The sequence below is a fragment of the Primulina tabacum genome, chromosome 15 (assembly GCF_025594145.1).
Source record: "Primulina tabacum isolate GXHZ01 chromosome 15, ASM2559414v2, whole genome shotgun sequence".
Classification (NCBI taxonomy): Eukaryota; Viridiplantae; Streptophyta; class Magnoliopsida; order Lamiales; family Gesneriaceae; genus Primulina; species Primulina tabacum.
Window position 1 is genome coordinate 8,227,878 of NC_134564.1, and position 17,640 is coordinate 8,245,517.

Sequence of the window (17,640 nt, forward strand, 5' to 3'; positions counted from 1 at the left end):
TATATAGATTGTTGCATATGAATTTGATAACGATGTAATTTATCTTTGAGTAATCATAGTGGCATCGTATGTGAAACTAGGGAACCACTTTATTATAAAGCACATCTCATACTCAGGCCAGTAATTCCTTGTACTATTAACTCAACGGGTCACATAGGATATCCACACCCGTAAGCGAGCGATGAATCCCAAATTACAAAGAACTGGCTCCTACGTATGTCAACTACACTCAATCTCGCCAACTGATGATCCTCGCAGAGCTGGTAAAAAATTAAAAGTGCAACACTAGTACGTAAAGTCTTGGTGTTGTCTTGAGTCATAAGGACTAATGGTGTACAACCATAACCACATATTTATCCACTTGATAAATAATAATCACTTGAAAAATTTGAGGTAGGGTTTTTCAGTGAATCCATCATATGAGCACACATCTTGTTTGATCGAACATCTCCATGTTCCTGCTAATGAAACTGATACACAGCATCACAGATACTAGTCTTGAGCTCGTGTAAGATTTATCCTTATTTTAGGCAGCTGAATCTACTAAGAACGAGTTAGAATGTATAGTAATTATTAAATGTGCTTCATGATCATCATCATATGCACGGCCTCATTGTATCATAGTATATTCAAGGTATTTATCTATGCAACATGTATGTGTATATAAATAAAGTAAATCTCAGAGTGTATAAAATGTCAAATATTAAAGAGTCAATAAAGTTCAAGCCTATAATTGGCTTGCACAACACCTACTCCAACATTGTTCTATCTTCAAAGATACTCCATAGCACACGTATACTTTGTTATATGATCATTAAGGATCATCTTAAACACATTCACTCCAGATGTTCAAGATATCTATTTAGATATTTGTGTATATCTGTCTGGACCTAAGATTCAACAGACAGTGTTGTTTTGTACAAGTGTTGTAGAGGACACTAGAAGTTTCAGTATAGGCATTTGATAAGTTCTAATTGAAGTTCTTTTTGCAGTTCGTTGTAACATCTAAAGTCTTATAGTGAATTCCTTCCTTAAGTGGTTGAAGAGAAGATGTAGAAAGATATTATCTTCGAAATTCTATATATCTAGTGTAATTTATTTTGAGATGCATTGTATATGTTTGCCTTAGCTATATCATCTGATAAACTTGTTAAAATATCAATCATTTGAATATATTATATCTCACTAGTACCAGCCAAAACTTTCCGTACTTTTAAGTGTCTACCTGGTCGAGAATAAGGCATTAACATCTAACAATTGTTAAGGCTAGCTCAATTTTAAAAAGAAAACAAAAGATTTTATTCAAACACTCTCCTCCCTCCAATCCTCACATTAACCCTAACCAACTGAAACTCGTAGCAGCTCAAAATTATCTGCATAGGAAAACAATTTTGATAGTTTACAAAGATTCACTCTTCTATCAACTTGATATAATAAATAATAAAACCAATAGATAATAGAGAATATGATCATTGATGATAAAAAAATGAAAATATTCAGCATGTATTTAGCAGCTTGATATATTGCTTGAAAACTTCTTTAATGCTTGCATAGAATTGATAATTTCAATAGTCTTCAATGTCGAATGATTTGTTCCTTAATATGCGATATTTTCAACATTAGATTTTTTTTTAAAACGGTTCTATTTTGTACGAGTAACCGACATTCATGCAGAGAATGTCACGTGGACTTGTCTTCTTTCGAAATATAGCATAGGACAATAAATGCTTTTGAACACTAGCCAAATTCAGCAACCAACTACTCTTTAATTTCATTTGAGGAGAGGGAAAAAGTTGTAATAGACTTTGTCTTTATACGAGAACATTCTTGATCGAACTCCGAGAAATCTGGCTAATGTAATCTTGTCTACAATTAGCTGGTAGTGACTTGAGAAGCGGTTGGATAAGGTAGCTTGGTCAGCCTGAGTATCTCTGATAAGCTTAAAGCAGATCGGCCAGATGACTTGGATGATCCAGCTTGTTCTAATAGAAGCCAGAAAGAGAAGAATAACATCCAGAAAGATCTAATAAAGTTAAACATGTTGGAGTAGATGCCCTGCAAGCTAACGGTTGGCTAGAGAATTTATTGACTCAAGTGTAATAAACAATCTTTATTTTAATATAATTTAGTTTTTTATGGTCTTGTTATACTTTATCTGTATACCCATGCAAACAGCATAGATAAAGTCCTTGACTATGCTTTAATACAAATGAATCGTAATTCGATGTTGGAACTCATTTGTAAATACTACATATTCTAAATTCGTTCCTAGTCGATTCAACCACCTAAAACAGGGATAAAGGTCGCTTGAGCTCGAGACTAGCATCTGTGATGTTGTGTACTGCGTTTCTTTGTAAGGGCATAGAGATGTCCAAACATGCAGATGGGTAGTCATATGATGATTATACCGAACAACCCTCCATCGGACTTTCCAAGTGGTTATCATTTATCGAGAGGATAAGTCCGTGGTTATGATTGTACACCATTAGTCCTTACGACCCGGGACAACATTGAGGCTCTATATGATAGGGCTGTGCTTTGACTCATTTACCGGCTCCAGCAGAGTCATCAGGTGGCGAGATTGGGTACAGTTGCGACACATATAGGAGCCAGTGCATTGTAGTCGGGGATTCACCGCTCACCTACGGGTGTTGATATCCTATGTGATCTGATGTAATAATAGTGCATGGAATATCTAACCAGAGTATGAGATGTACGTTGGAGAAGGAATTCTCCAATAGTACATGCGATGCCACTATTATGTGTGTCACATAGTTATCGAATTATTAGGCAACCCTTGATGAACCAATGGTTGCAGATTCGATCGGGATATATGAGATGAAGGGACCGTACTGTACGTTAATCATAATCGACTGGTTCTTGCAGGCACTATAAGTGATACCTACGGGATCATGGGGCGATGCTACTAGACGCTCTTACCATGATCCGATGGGTGCAATCAGAAATGAGTTCTGACATTCTTAATCAAGGTGTTGATGAAATGAATGGGGCTAACTAGGGTAAGCCCGAATAAGAGTAAATATTATTCTGAATCACAAAGAATTGTGAACTCACGGCAAGCTGTATCCCTGAACCATTGAGGGTCACACATGCACTGGATCAGTTTGTTCTCGTTGAGAGAATATATTCAAGGAGTTGAATTTATATTATGATATAGTAAATTCAAGAAGTTGAATTTATGATAATTAAATTTTGAGAAAATAAATTCAAGGAATTGAATTTGTGAGATAGTAAATTCAAGAAGTTGAATTTATGAAATTTGGAGAGAATAAATTCAAGGAGTTGAATTTATAAATTTTGATAATTTAATTTATTAAACTCAAAAGTTGGGTTTATTAAATATTAAATTTTAGAGGTGATAAAATTCAAGGAGTTGAATTTATAATTTAAATAATAAATTCAAATGTTGAATTTATAATGGATTTAATTTATTAAACTCAAAAGTTGAGTTTATTAATTATTAAATTAAATAGTGGGTAATATGTTTAATAGGCCTGTAGGAGTACAAGTTCAACATATTAAATAATTAAAGTTCTTAATGGACTTTGATTAATTAATTAAACTAGTTGGACTGGCCCAATTAATTAATCAAGCTCATTAATGTTAATTAAAAAGCCCATGTATTATTTTATGGTAATTAGGTCATCACTTAATTATAAATAATGGTTGATGAGCTAAAACCCTAGCCTCCATGACTTGCAATTTTCGAAAATCTCTCTCCCAAAAACCCTAAAAATTTCGGCCACCTCCTTGTAGGGAAATAGGTTGAGCCGTCTCTCAAACCTTGATCTCCAACGCAAAATTTCTCCCAATTTTCTAGTGCAAATTGGAAGAGGAATAGATCATCCAATCGTGGACCTTATTAGAATAAAAGAAAGGAGTCTCTTGAAGAAAGTTCGTAGGGATTCATCAAGAGCTAATCTGTTTATACCGGATTAGTTGGAGCCACGTGATCTATTCACCAAAGTATGATTTTCAACTCCCTATGAATGTTTACGATAAAATCATACGAGTGCCCAAAGCAAAACATATTTTGATTGTCAAAATAAAATAAAATTTTTAAACTTCCGCTGTGTTTGGGGTACGAGAAAACCGAGATCCAACAGTGGTATCAGAGCCAAGGTTTTTCTAGATCGTATGGTTTTGATATTGAATAATTTATTTCTAACCACACAAGAAAATTTTTCAGAAAATCGATGCACCATCAAAATTATTTTTTCCAGAAAACAAAAAAAAATTATTTTTCGGATCTGCCCGGAACTGTTCCGGGCAGACCACGAACAGGCAGAGATGCGCATCGCGCGCGCGCAGTGCGGAGCCAAGAGGCCGCCACTGCCTAAAACGTCCGGGTAGCGGGCGAGCAGCGAGGGTGGCTGCCCGGGATCGTCTCGGGAAGCGTGCTGAATGGTGGGCTTGAATTGTTTGAGCCCATGGTGCAATTTTCTGATTATTCAAATTTTTGAGCAAAATTGATATTTTGGAAAAATTGGTTCAATTTTTATTTTGAAAAATTAAAAATTTTCTTGTAAAATAAATAATTAGAATATGATTTTAATTATTTATGATAAAATGAGTTTTACAAGAAATCAATTATTATTGATTTAATTGAAAATTAAATAAAGGAGATTATTTAATTTATTAAATTTTTTAATAATTGTGGTGGTTAGTGATAAAATTATAAGATATATGATTTATCAATTAATTAAATTGTTTAATTAAATTGATGTTAATATTTGATATTAAATGCATGAAGGATGATCGAGAGCCTTGACAAATGTGTTAGGTGTATGTTAGGATATTTTACTTTTTTATTCGTTTTTTTTAATATTTGATATTATTAAAGTGAGTCTGGTTTATGGCCCGTTCCCACCCCATGATATATATCCCTTATGTGCCATGGCTATTTAAATGTAATTATTAGAAATAGTGGGAGATCAAGACTGGAAGATGGTGGGCCCGATGAACGAGATGAAGACATGTAAAATATTGGAAGCTCTTGTAATAGTTACATTTGCATCTCTGCATTCACCTAGATTTTGGACCTGGATCCATGTATGGCTCACATGGATCTAATAGTGTTGGCGATCGATCATCCTTATTTATTGTTGAATGTCATATTATGATATATGCGATATATAGTAGTATGCATGTATGTATATTATTAGATAATATAGTTGCATGGATCCGGCAAACATACAAACTCGTGGCACGTGATTTTTAAATTAAAATGATGAGACAATTTTAAAATTAAAATCTCTCATTTTGAATAAGATTCAAAATTTATATCAAACCGGAAAAAGTAAAAATTAAAAGAGTTTAATTTTTCCTTGCCTTCCATCAACCGTGGTTGCATGTTGATCGCTACCCGCGGACAGTGTCTGGCTCATATTATTGGGGAGGCCTGGACGCCGGAAAGCTGTGATTTCCACCGGACATATGATGTGAATTGAGTAGAACTCCCATGACTTCGGCTCATATTATTGGGGGAACTCATGGCGACCGTCTACTACAATTCAATATTGATGGGTCGGTTTGACACGCGAAAATAAACGGCGTCATATTATTGGGTCCTTATTAAACATGAGGCAAAACACGCGGAGGTTGCATAGGGATGCAATTGGATTCTACCTTTTAGAAATTATAATTGGCTGATATTATTCGGGATTATAATTGGCTAATTGGACTCTACGTGCCCACTAAGGAAATACGATTTCTCTTTTTCATCAAAGGGTGGTGGAAATTTCAAAATAGTGGGATGGAGATTTATAAAATAAATCCATATTTTATATCTTAAAATTATTTTAAAATAATCAGCAGCCATTATTCTGTTTCATATCAGTATATTTTCGATTTCGTCACGTAATCCATTTTTTTTATTAACAAGCTAACCGAATCTAATTTTCAAGACTCGTATGGAAAGTTGTTCTGAATTCAGAGAAAATGGCATACACACTAATGTCAGTCCTGCTGAACAGACAAAGCATGCAAGATGGTAGGACCATAGTTTGCAACCTAAAGTGTAACATGCTCGCTTCTATGTCAAATGAACTGTAGGGACAGTTTGAGGAAATTTTGAATGCTGTTGACATTCGAATGCACGTGCAAGAGTTGCATGGTGCATGAAACTTATACGATGATGCACTTTACTTTCAAGGAGCTCATGACTACATACATGCAAGATGGGTCTCTAGCCCATGAGCATGGTGTACATATGACTGTGCTTATTGAGAATATAGTGGGCCTGGAATATGTCATTCCTAACGAGTTAATTGATAACATCAATTTGTTGTCTTTCTCTTCCTCATTTGACGGGGTTATGGTGAACTTCAAGTTGAATAAGATATATGATAGCCTTGAAGAGCTAGTCGATACGCTTATGACTTATGAGATCACCATAAAATAAGAAAATTGTTGTTTTTATAATGGGCCTCTCGTAGGACGAAAAATGGCCCACAAGGTAAGGGAAAAAAATATTATGCCCCTCGCAAGAAAAACAAAACCCAATAAGAGGCAAACTCTGAAAGACACTTAAAAGGCCTGCAAAGCCCGGTAAGTTAGAACATATTTATTTCACTGCAAGAAGTCCGGACATTAGAAATTATATGTGCCAGAAATGTTCTGGAAATGATAAGTGAATGTCCAAGTAAACATGATTTCAACAACAAACAAAAGAAAGTTAGATGATCCAAATCCCACACAAATATGGCACGCTAGACTATGTCATATTTCCCAAAGAAGGATGCACAAACTAGTGGGAGAAGGCATGTTTGACTTGTCAGACATAAATTCTCTACCTAATTGTAAATCATGTCTAAAAGGAAAAAAATGACAAAGACTCCATTCAATGGAAACGTGGAACGTGCGCATGGTCTATTGGATTTGATCCACACAGAAAATTGTGGCTCGCTAAGTGTTAGCATAGAATATGGGCAATCCTACTTCATTACCTTTGCTGATGACCATTCGAGGTATGGGTATGTTTATGAAACACAAATCTGAAGCATTTGAAAGGTTCAAAGAATTCAGATCTGAAGTAGGAAAACAGCTAGAAAGGAGTATTAAGACACTTCGATTTGATCGAGATGGAGAATACTTGAGTGCTGAATTTTTGGGTTATCTAAAAGAGAATGGGATTCTCTCACAGTGGACTCCACCTGCAACACCACAATTGAATGGTGTTTTTGAACGTCGAAATCGAACCTCGATGGACATGGTTCGATCCATGATGGGATTCACTGAATTGCCTACATCGTTTTGGGGCTTTGCGCTTGAAACCGCGGAAATGTTATTGAATAATGTTCATACTAAAGCAGTGGATAAAACACCATATAAGATATGGATGGCAAAAACTCCCAAATATTCTTACATGAGGATATGGAGATGTCCTGCTTACATGAAGCAGACAGTGGGAGACAAATTGGATAGTAGATCCACTTTGTGCTACTTTGTAGGATATCCAAAGAATTCTGTTGGATATTATTTATATCATCTCAATACAGCAAAAGTGTTTGTTTCAAGAAATGCCACTTTTTGGAAAAAGAATTTCTATTAGATAGAAAAAGGCAAGATGATAGAACTTGAAGAAATTCAAGATAGTCCCTCAACTATAGAAGTTGAACCCATTTTCCAAGAACCAGTAGTTGAAGTACAAAGCTCCTAGGAGGTCTGATAGGGTTATTAGACCACCTGCAAGATATACATTTCTTCATGAACAAGGTCATGATGAGCCTTGTGTTGGATGTGATCCAATGAACTTTAAAGAAGTAATATCTAATACTGATTCAACCAAATGGCTTGAAGCCATGCAGTCAGAAATGGACTCTATGTATTCAAACCAAGTCTGGACATTAGTGGATCCACCTGAGGGAATCGTTCCCATAGGATGCAAATGGATCTACAAAAGAAAGCTTGGGGCGGATGGGAAGATAGTGATCTTCAAAGTAAGACTGCTTGGAAAAGGTTATACTCAAAGGCAAGGAGTTGTCTATGAGAAAAATTTTTCACCAGTTGCTATGTTTAAGTCCATTAGAATACTACTAGCCATAGCAGCATAGTATGACTATGAGATATGACAAATGGATGTAAAGACTGCATTCCTCAATGGAGACATCAAAGAGAAAATTGATATGTCTCAACCTGAGGGATACACATCAGTGGGAAGTGAGCATAAGGTATGCAAACTTCAGAGATCAATATATGGTCTCAAGCAGACGTCAAGGAGTTGGAACTTCAGATTTGATAGCACTATCAAAGAGTTTGGTTTTGCTAAGAATCCTGAGGAACCATGCGTGTACAAAAAAGTTAGTGAGAGTGCAGTGACATTCCTGGTACTTTATGTTGATGATATCCTGCTCATTGGGAATGATGTAGGATTATTGCAATCAACTAAAGTATGGTTAGCCAGTAAATTCTCCATGAAAGACGTGGGTGAAGCGTCCTACGTATTGAGAATACAAATCTATAAAGATATATCAAAGAGGATGCTCGGCCTCACCCAAGCCACCTATATCGATACCATTATAAAACAATTCTCTATGGAAGAGTCCAAGAGAGGATACTTATCAATGTGTCATGGTATTACTCTATCTAAGGCAATGTGTCCCAAAACTGATGAAGAGATAGAGATGATGACACGAATTCCATATGCGTCAGTCATTGGTAGTATCATGTATGGTATGATATCGACGCGTCCTGATGTTGCTTATGCTTTGAGTGTTATAAGCAGATATCAGGCGAACCCTGGTCCAATGCATTGGAAGGCCGTGAAAGACATTCTTAAGTACTTGAGAATGACTAAGAACTTGATCTTGGTATATGGGGTGGAGAATTAAAATTGGAAGGGTACACTGATTCTAGCTTCCAATGTTACGTAGATGATTCGAAATCGACCTCTGGCTTTGTATTCATGTTTAATGGTGCGGCTGTCTCTTGGAAATGTTCCAAGCAAGACACCGTTGCGGATTCCACCACTGAAGTTGAATACATTGTTGCATATGCCGCAGCAAAAGAGGTAGTTTGGATGAGGAATCTTGTCCAAGAGTTGATCGTTATTCCTAATGGAGTTGATCCAGTCCCGTTGTACTGGGACAACACTGGTGCCGTTGCGCAAGCAGAGGAACCAAGGTCTCATCAGCGATCCAAACATGTACTGAAGAAGTTTCACATCATACGGGAGATTGTGGGAAGAGGAGACATATCGGTCGAAAGAGTCCCCTCTGCAGATAATGTTGCTGATCCACTTACAAAGCCCTTGCCAGGACCATTGTTTGAGAAGCATCGCGAAGCAATGGGATTAAAGTTATGGGTAGTTGGCTCTAGGGCAAGTGGAAGATTGTTGGAGTAGATGCCCTGCAAGCCAACGGTTGGCTAGGGAATTTATTGACTCAAGTGTAATAAACAATCTTTATTTTAATATAACTTAATTTTTTATGGTCTTGTTATACTTTATCTGTATACCCATGCAAACAGCATAGATAAAGTCCTTGATTATGCTTTAATACAAATGAATCGTAATTCGATGTTGAAACTCATTTGAAAACACTGCATATTCTAAATTTGTTCCTAGTCGATTCAGCCGCCTAAAACAGGGATAAAGGTCGCTTGAGCTCGAGACTAGCATATGTGATGTTGTGTACTGCGTTTCTTTATAAGGGCATAGAGATGTCCAAACATGCAGATGGGTAGTCATATGATGATTATACCGAACAACCCTCCATCGGACATTCCAAATGGTTATCATTCATCGAGAGGATACGTCCGTGGTTATGATTGTACACCATTAGTCCTTAAGATCCGGGACAGCATTGAGGCTCTATATGCTAGGGCTGTGCTTTGACTCGTTTACCGGCTCCAGGAGAGTTATCAGGTGGCGAGATTGGGTACAGTTGCGACACATATAGGAGCCAGTGCATTGTAGTCGAGGGTTCACCGCTCACCTACGGGTGTTGATATCCTATGTGATCTGATGTAATAATAGTGCATGGAATCTCTGGCCAGAATATAAGATGTACGTTGGAGAAGGAATTCTCCAATAGTACATGCGATGCCACTATTATGTGTGTCACATAATTAGGCAACCCTTGATGAACCAATGGTTGCAGATTCGATCGGGATATATGAGATGAAGGGACCGTACTGTACGTTAATCATAATCGACTGGTTCTTGCAGGCACTATAAGTGATACCTACGGGATCATGGGGCGATGCTACTAGACGCTCTTACCATGATCCGATGGGTGCAATCAGAAATGAGTTCTGACATTCTTAATCAAGGTGTTGATGAAATGAATGGGGCTAACTAGGGTAAGCCCGAATAAGAGTAAATATTATTCTGAATCACAAAGAATTATGAACCAACGGCTAGCTGTATCTCTGAACCATTGAGGGTCACACATGCACTGGATCAGTTTGTTCTCGTTGAGAGAATATATTCAAGGAGTTGAATTTATATTATGATATAGTAAATTCAAGAAGTTGAATTTATGATAATTAAATTTTGAGAAAATAAATTCAAGGAGTTGAATTTGTGAGATAGTAAATTCAAGAAGTTGAATTTATGAAATTTGGAGAGAATAAATTCAAGGAGTTGAATTTATAAATTTTGATAATTTAATTTATTAAACTCAAAAGTTGGGTTTATTAAATATTAAATTTTAGAGGTGATAAAATTCAAGGAGTTGAATTTATAATTTAAATAATAAATTCAAATATTGAATTTATAATGGATTTAATTTATTAAACTCAAAAGTTGAGTTTATTAATTATTAAATTAAATAGTGGGTAATATGTTTAATGGGCTTGTAGGAGTACAAGTCCAACATATTAAATAATTAAAGTTCTTAATGGACTTTGATTAATTAATTAAACTAGTGGGACTAGCTCAATTAATTAATCAAGCCCATTAATGTTAATTAAAAAGCCCATGTATTATTTTATGGTAATTAGGTCATCACTTAATTATAAATAATGGTTGATGAGCTAAACCCTAGCCTCCATGACTTGCAATTTTCGAAAATCTCTCTCCCAAAAACCCTAAAAATTTCGGCCACCTCCTTGTAGAGAAATAGGTTGAGCCGTCTCTCAAACCTTGATCTCCAACGCAAAATTTCTCCCAATTTTCTAGTGCAAATTGGAAGAGGAATAGATCATCCAGTCGTGAACCTTATTAGAAGAAAAGAAATTAGTCTCTTGAAGAAAGTTCGTAGGGATTCATCAAGAGCTAATCCGTTTATACCGGATTAGTTGGAGCCACGTTATCTATTCACCAAAGATATGATTTTCAACTCTCTATGAATGTTTATGATAAAATCATATGAGTGCTCAAAGCAAAACATATTTTGATTGTCAAAATAAAATAAAAATTTTTAAACTTCCGCTGCGTTTGGAGCACGAGAAAACCGAGATCTAACAAAACAGCCTTTTGATCGTCCAGTAAAGTTGGTCAAGAAGCCAGAGCTCATCCAGCAGGACAACATATCATCAATTGAACAACCAACTAAGACAACTTAAAGCTAACAACGGTTCGTTATCACCAAACATAAGATTAAAAATCAACAATTGTTTGTTATCATCAAAATATAATATAATTTTAACTTTAACAATTTGTGTTTTTTAGTGTGACAAAACTCAGACAATACAAGTATTTAAATTCCTTAACTAACATCAGTTAAAAATTTGTATTTAATTGATATAATGAAATTACATTGGTGCATAAGGAAAAATGCAAAACAACAAGATATTTTTTTTTATATAATTTAGTATTTTTTCGACATGAATGACTAATATGAAAATAATATAGCATTGTCATGTATAGTAGTTAGCATCATGGTTTTTAAAAAAAAAGTTTGGAGAATTATCCCAATTACTCCAAACACTATAAGCTGGGAATTTGATCAAGAAAAGGAACATGAATCGTCAGTACGGAGAAGATTGGCATGAGGCCGGCCCGGAAGGTATTTCTGTCGGCTGATGCATGTTTGTTTTGCCACCATCACTCGCAATTATTTCGCCACCCGAAAAGTTGATGGGGCCTCAAGTACTAAACCAGAAGGACATATCCCACGTGAAAAAAAAAAAAAAAAAAACAGAAGAAATACACGTTGATGGCCGACAAATTTCTTCACCAATAAAGCTTTTTCCAGAATCAACACAAGGAAATGCTTCAAATAAAGATAACCGTAGATGAAAATTACAATACTCGACGTGTCAACAGACTGGTGAAAATATCAGATTTCCATTACCACAGAATCCATTTAAAGTACCACCAACTTTCTTTAAGCACCACCGCGGGCCACGTATATCAACTTCGTATTCTTGGCCCTTAGCCGTCTATCTATAGCAACCGTTTTTGCCGTACCTGTGCTGTGCACATCCATTCCCTTTATTTAATCAACTCTCTTCATCGATTTCTCAATCTTTGGATCAAATTCCCCATCAACACCAAAAAAAAAAAAAAAAACTTTATCAGTGATCCCTTTATGGCTAACTTAAGCTTCATCCTCGGAATTATAGGTACAATTCAAGAGTTATACCAGCTTCTTTCGCACACGTTGCGTTGATATATGTTTTAGTAACTACGGATTTTGTGGGTTTTTTTTCCTTACGTCGTCTCTAAAATTTTAAATAAAGTTCAAGAATTGAGTATTTTCTTTCGTTAGTATTGTTCGAAGAGATGTTTTGGGAAAACTAACATTTTTTCCTACTTTTACCGCAGGGAATGTGGTTTCTATTCTCATGTTCGCGTCTCCTATGTAAGTATGGCTAAATAGTTCTAATGATTTCAAATCACTTGTTATGTTTGTAGATATATACCCTTGATTATATATATGGAGGGATAAAAATATTGCCTTATTAACATTGATTTTTATGTTTTTTTTTTTTTTTTGAAACTATGGGATTTCATTTTGAAAATCAATGACACATATTTAAATGTTGTATTTATATTGAAACCAAAGATTTCAAATCCATATAGCTCTGTTTGAGTTAGTTAAAGTTTGTTTTACAATGAATTTCAAATTTCAATTAGCTATTTTTTTTATTAATTATAATGGATTTCAAATTTATCATAACACCCTAGTATAAATTAAATGAAACATTTTATATCAGAAACTTTAAATTAATTATAACTATGAAATAAGACAACTTAGGATACATTACAAGCACAAATTTCTGCGTACGAGTACGAATTGTCTCGTTTTCTTGATCTCTTATCTACTGAGAAAAGGTCTCCATATTCAAACCTCTGAAACGTAACAAGACAACTTAGGATACGCTACAAGCACACCGATCTCTAGAGTACTGTCTCATTTTCTTGCTTTCTTGTCGACTGAGAACAGATTTCAATCACAATATTGGTTAGAATGTGTTTCGTGTTCATTCGTAGCCCATTTGGATTTCACTTTTCATTATATTCAAAGCTAATTAATAATGTGATATTCAATTCTTAAATTACTAGCGTACGTTATGTTGTTTCAGGAAAACCTTTAAGCAGATAGTTAAGAAGAAATCTACAGAGAATTACAAAGGAGTCACTTACATAACCACATTATTGAGCACCAGCTTGTGGTCATATTATGGACTTCTAAAGAGTGGGGGATTGTTAATTGTCACAGTCAATGGTGCTGGAGCCACTTTGCATGTTGTCTATGTTACCCTCTTTCTCATCTACGCCTCAAACATCATCAAGGCCAGTGAGAATCCATTATTCCTTCACCTTTCTTATCTATGTCGTGCGTCTGCGAATTTGTTTGTTTGTTTATTTTTTTCGGGTATTCGACGATTCTATTCAAGGCATGATCTTTGCTCTCTATACTGTATTACTGGAGTTTGGATCCTTTAGTTTGCACGGCACCTTGCTGCTCACATCACCGGGTCCAAACCAGTATTATTGAGTATCATACTTCTTGGAATAGAAAATTACATGTCAGGATAAAAATTACAATTTTGATCATGTAAGTTTTTCTTTTTGTCCGTTATCTTTGTTTTTTCAATTTTGGTTTTTTTCGTCCACGCACAGACCATTTAAATCATAAAGAAGGAAACATAAATGAGTGCGATTTTCCATGCTATAAGATATTTTTCAAAAATTTTTAGACCAGCTGTAACATCCATATATAATTTTAATTGATGCAGATTAAATATATGAAATTGGTGGCAGCAATAAACATTGGGTTTCTTGGGGCTGTAATACTTGTTACTCAGCTTGCTTTCCACGGGAGTCTGCGCATTACTTTGATTGGAATCCTGTGTGCAGCATTGACTATTGGGATGTATGCTGCACCTCTCGCTGCTATGGTAATATCTATTCAATATAATTTGCCAAATATTACCATTATATATTTCAAAATATAAAAAATTTTAAAGGGGAAATCATAAAATCGCTATTTTAAGTCGGCATGAATAATTTTTGTAATCTAATTAATTAATTTGTCAAATCGTATGATTTTCATCGGAGCACTGGCATGACTATGAACGTAAAATTAGTAATGAGTGACTAAATGTGCAAAAACAAAAATCACTTTATTACATTAAATTTTAATTAGTTAGATTACCAAAACTCTACCTAGAACAATTTGTCACAAATTTGTGTGAGACGGTCTCACGGGTCGTATTTTGTGAGACAGATATCTTATTTGGATCATTCATGAAAAAGTATTATTTTTTATGCTAAGAGTATTACTTGTCTCACAGGTTTACTCGTCTCACAAATAAAGATTCGTGAGACCGTCTTACAAGAGACCTACTCGAACAATTTAAAGAATGATTTTTGGACTGGTTCTTTAATTTTTAATGTTAGCATGTAAATTATATATATATATAATTTGATCAAATATTTATATTGCAGAAAACGGTAATTCAGATGAAAAGCGTGAAGTACATGCCTTTTTTCCTCTCTTTCTTCCAATTTCTCAACGGTGGGATATGGTCTGCCTATGCGGTACTCATTAAAGATTTCTATATCGGGGTAAGCTTACTTTATTTTACCCTATCATTTATCACTGTTGATTCATCGAGAGAAAATTCGTTCTCTTTTGGTGAAATATTTTTTCTTTAACTGAAATTTATTTTAAACTTTTAATAATTTTTTTTCGAATTATTTAAAAAAATCCAAAAGTTATGGTTTTATTTTTATTTTTTTTATTAATATGTCTTTTTAGCAGTAATGAATTTTCTAGCTTATGTTAACTATACTAGTCGAACAAAGTGTGAGGTTCTTAAATAATTTTTGTCCTATTCTTCTAGTACATAATTAAATATTAGTTAGACTAATGTGATATATAGATTGCATTAGCATGTTCTAAAGTTCAAAGTTCATCATATTTTGGCAAGAATGGCTTTTACTTGCCTAACTAAATTTAATGTTCCTTTTGATGCAAACCAAACAATTTGGTTAAAAAATGTACATTCTTAACATCTTGATTTGGGACTAGTCAAATTTTGCCCCACTTTTTATGCACCAATGATGGAGTTAGTGGGTAATTGTAGAATATAGTCAAATTTTTGCCCATTTTTTTACTCCAATGATGAAGTAGCACTTAGAAAGGGGATAATTGTAGATAATTATCTATGTATACCCACTGTTAAAAGTATTCATTTTTTTTGTGAGCACATTTTTGGGTAAACTTGAATTTCAAATGGGCCCAAATCAATTATTTCTAGAATCCATCATGAATTTTAGTGACTGTACTTAGATTTACAGGGCTTGAATTTGAAATTTAGTAATTAGTGCAATAATGTACCATTATAATATTTTGACAATCCAAAAAATGTATATATGATGGTCAAAATGTTAGGATGGTATTCTTGCATTGATAAAAAAAAACAAAACATTGTAGAAGAATTTTTAAAAATAGATGAATTAACTGTTTTTTATTAAAAAAAAAAAAAGAGGGAAAAAAGTTTATTATATACTAAAATGGTAAAAACTTGTGTGAGACGGTATCACGGGTAATATTTTGTGAGACAGACCTCTTATTTGGGTCATCCATGAAAAAAATTACTTTTTATGCTAAGAGTATTACTTTTTATTATGAATATCGATAGGGTTGACTCGTCTCATAGATAAAAATTCCTGATATCGTCTTACAAAGACTTAATTTACTAAAATTTGCTTTTGTTATAATTTTTGGATACCATTCCGTGCAGGTACCAAATGGGATTGGATTTTTGTTGGGCTCGGCCCAATTAATATTGTACGCGTTCTATAAGAACAAGTCGATTGAGGATCCAACGGAAGAAGAAGGGTCGGCCCATTTATTCGAAGGGGTCATTCAAATGCATGATTTCAATGAAAGCATGAAAAATCGAAGCCTTAACAAAGGAAAGAGCCTTCCGAAGCCATCCGTTGCTCGACAATACAATCAAAATATTACTAAGACAAGTTCTATGAGCCCTTATGAGTTGGAAATATTAAAAGAAAGAGACATCGAGAAAGGTTTTCAATAATTCATTGATATATAATTGTGTTTTATCGATATCCAAATTATTCGAACATTAGAACACTTCCCTAACTTTCTAACATATGGCGGGGTGATTTTGTTTTCCTTATTTTCGGATCGATGTATTCTATTTATGAACATCGAGATTTCGATACTCTAGATCATACGAAGACTTGCACTCTCGATTTACATAGCAAATATGTGACATTTTTGTTTATGCAGGAGAAGACGAGCAAAAGACTCGTACGATCATATGAAGCAGCAGGGGCGTAGCCAGAATTTCAAAATATGGGGGGCTAGAAAATAAAAAAAATTAATTTAGAAATCAATACAACATTTTTCACATGACATAAAGATTAAGTGCAATCCACGATTTTCACAATATAATCATCAAATCTGGATAAATATTTTCTGAAAGTTCAAACATTAATCATATAAAAGAGTACGCATAATAAAAAAAACTTACGCGAAAGAGGGTAACTTAAATAAACACTACTTTAATCGCAACCTTCGATTTTTCAAAAGATCAAATCTATCAATTATATAATATATATCAATGTCATGAGCAATATCTCTCTTTCAATATACAAAATCATTGCATTGTTTAAATATTCATGCTCCATTTTTTTGCGAAGTGGTGTCTTGAGAAATTTCATTCCTGAAAATGCTCGCTCAGTTGTAGCAGTGGAAACTAGAAGAGTCAAAACCAAACGAATCAGTCTATCAATAATGAAATAAATCCTCGACTTCTTTGTTTCAACTAGAAGTCGGCATAATTTAGGAAGAGAATCAACATCTTTAAACCTCGGATCCTCAAATACATCAAGTTTGTAATGATCCAATTGAGTCTTCAAATGTTTCATGTCATCTTTGGAAAAATCATTGGGATACAATTTATCAATCAAAGAATAAATAGCACTTTCAGAGAGTGAGAAGCTCTATTGATATGGGAATTCCAATTTTCGGGCGCTCCTGAAGCTGTGAGAGATGAGCTTTTTTCTAATGTTTTTTTACTTTCTCTCTTTTTTTTTTCTTTTCATTTTATTTTTGTAATGGATGGGCTTAAGGATATAATTGAACTATACTATGTATATAAAAAATTTGATAATCTTTGCTGGGCTTGAGGCCAGCTCAACCCATACTATGGCTACGCCCCTGTGAAGCAGATGTTCGGTTTTGGTTA

General features: G+C 34.5%; 1 protein-coding gene across 1 annotated transcript; it reads left to right on the forward strand.

The window, feature by feature from the left end:
• Nucleotides 1-12,290: 12,290 nt before the first annotated feature.
• On the forward strand, nt 12,291-16,640 carry LOC142527809 (bidirectional sugar transporter SWEET16-like). Its single transcript, XM_075632754.1, has 6 exons — nt 12,291-12,531; nt 12,734-12,770; nt 13,495-13,705; nt 14,152-14,313; nt 14,864-14,983; nt 16,165-16,640. The coding sequence occupies exons 1-6, from the start codon at nt 12,498-12,500 to the stop codon at nt 16,462-16,464; spliced, it is 864 nt and encodes a 287-aa protein (XP_075488869.1). The 5' UTR covers nt 12,291-12,497; the 3' UTR covers nt 16,465-16,640.
• Nucleotides 16,641-17,640: the final 1,000 nt, after the last annotated feature.

Excerpts from the sequence above, each read along its gene's own strand:
- LOC142527809 (XM_075632754.1), top strand. The coding sequence starts at position 12,498 with ATGGCTAACTTAAGCTTCATCCTCGGAATTATAG. Across the intron at positions 12,771-13,494 it reads CTCATGTTCGCGTCTCCTAT|GAAAACCTTTAAGCAGATAG; the intron begins GTAAGTATGGCT and ends ATGTTGTTTCAG. Across the intron at positions 13,706-14,151 it reads ACGCCTCAAACATCATCAAG|ATTAAATATATGAAATTGGT; the intron begins GCCAGTGAGAAT and ends TAATTGATGCAG.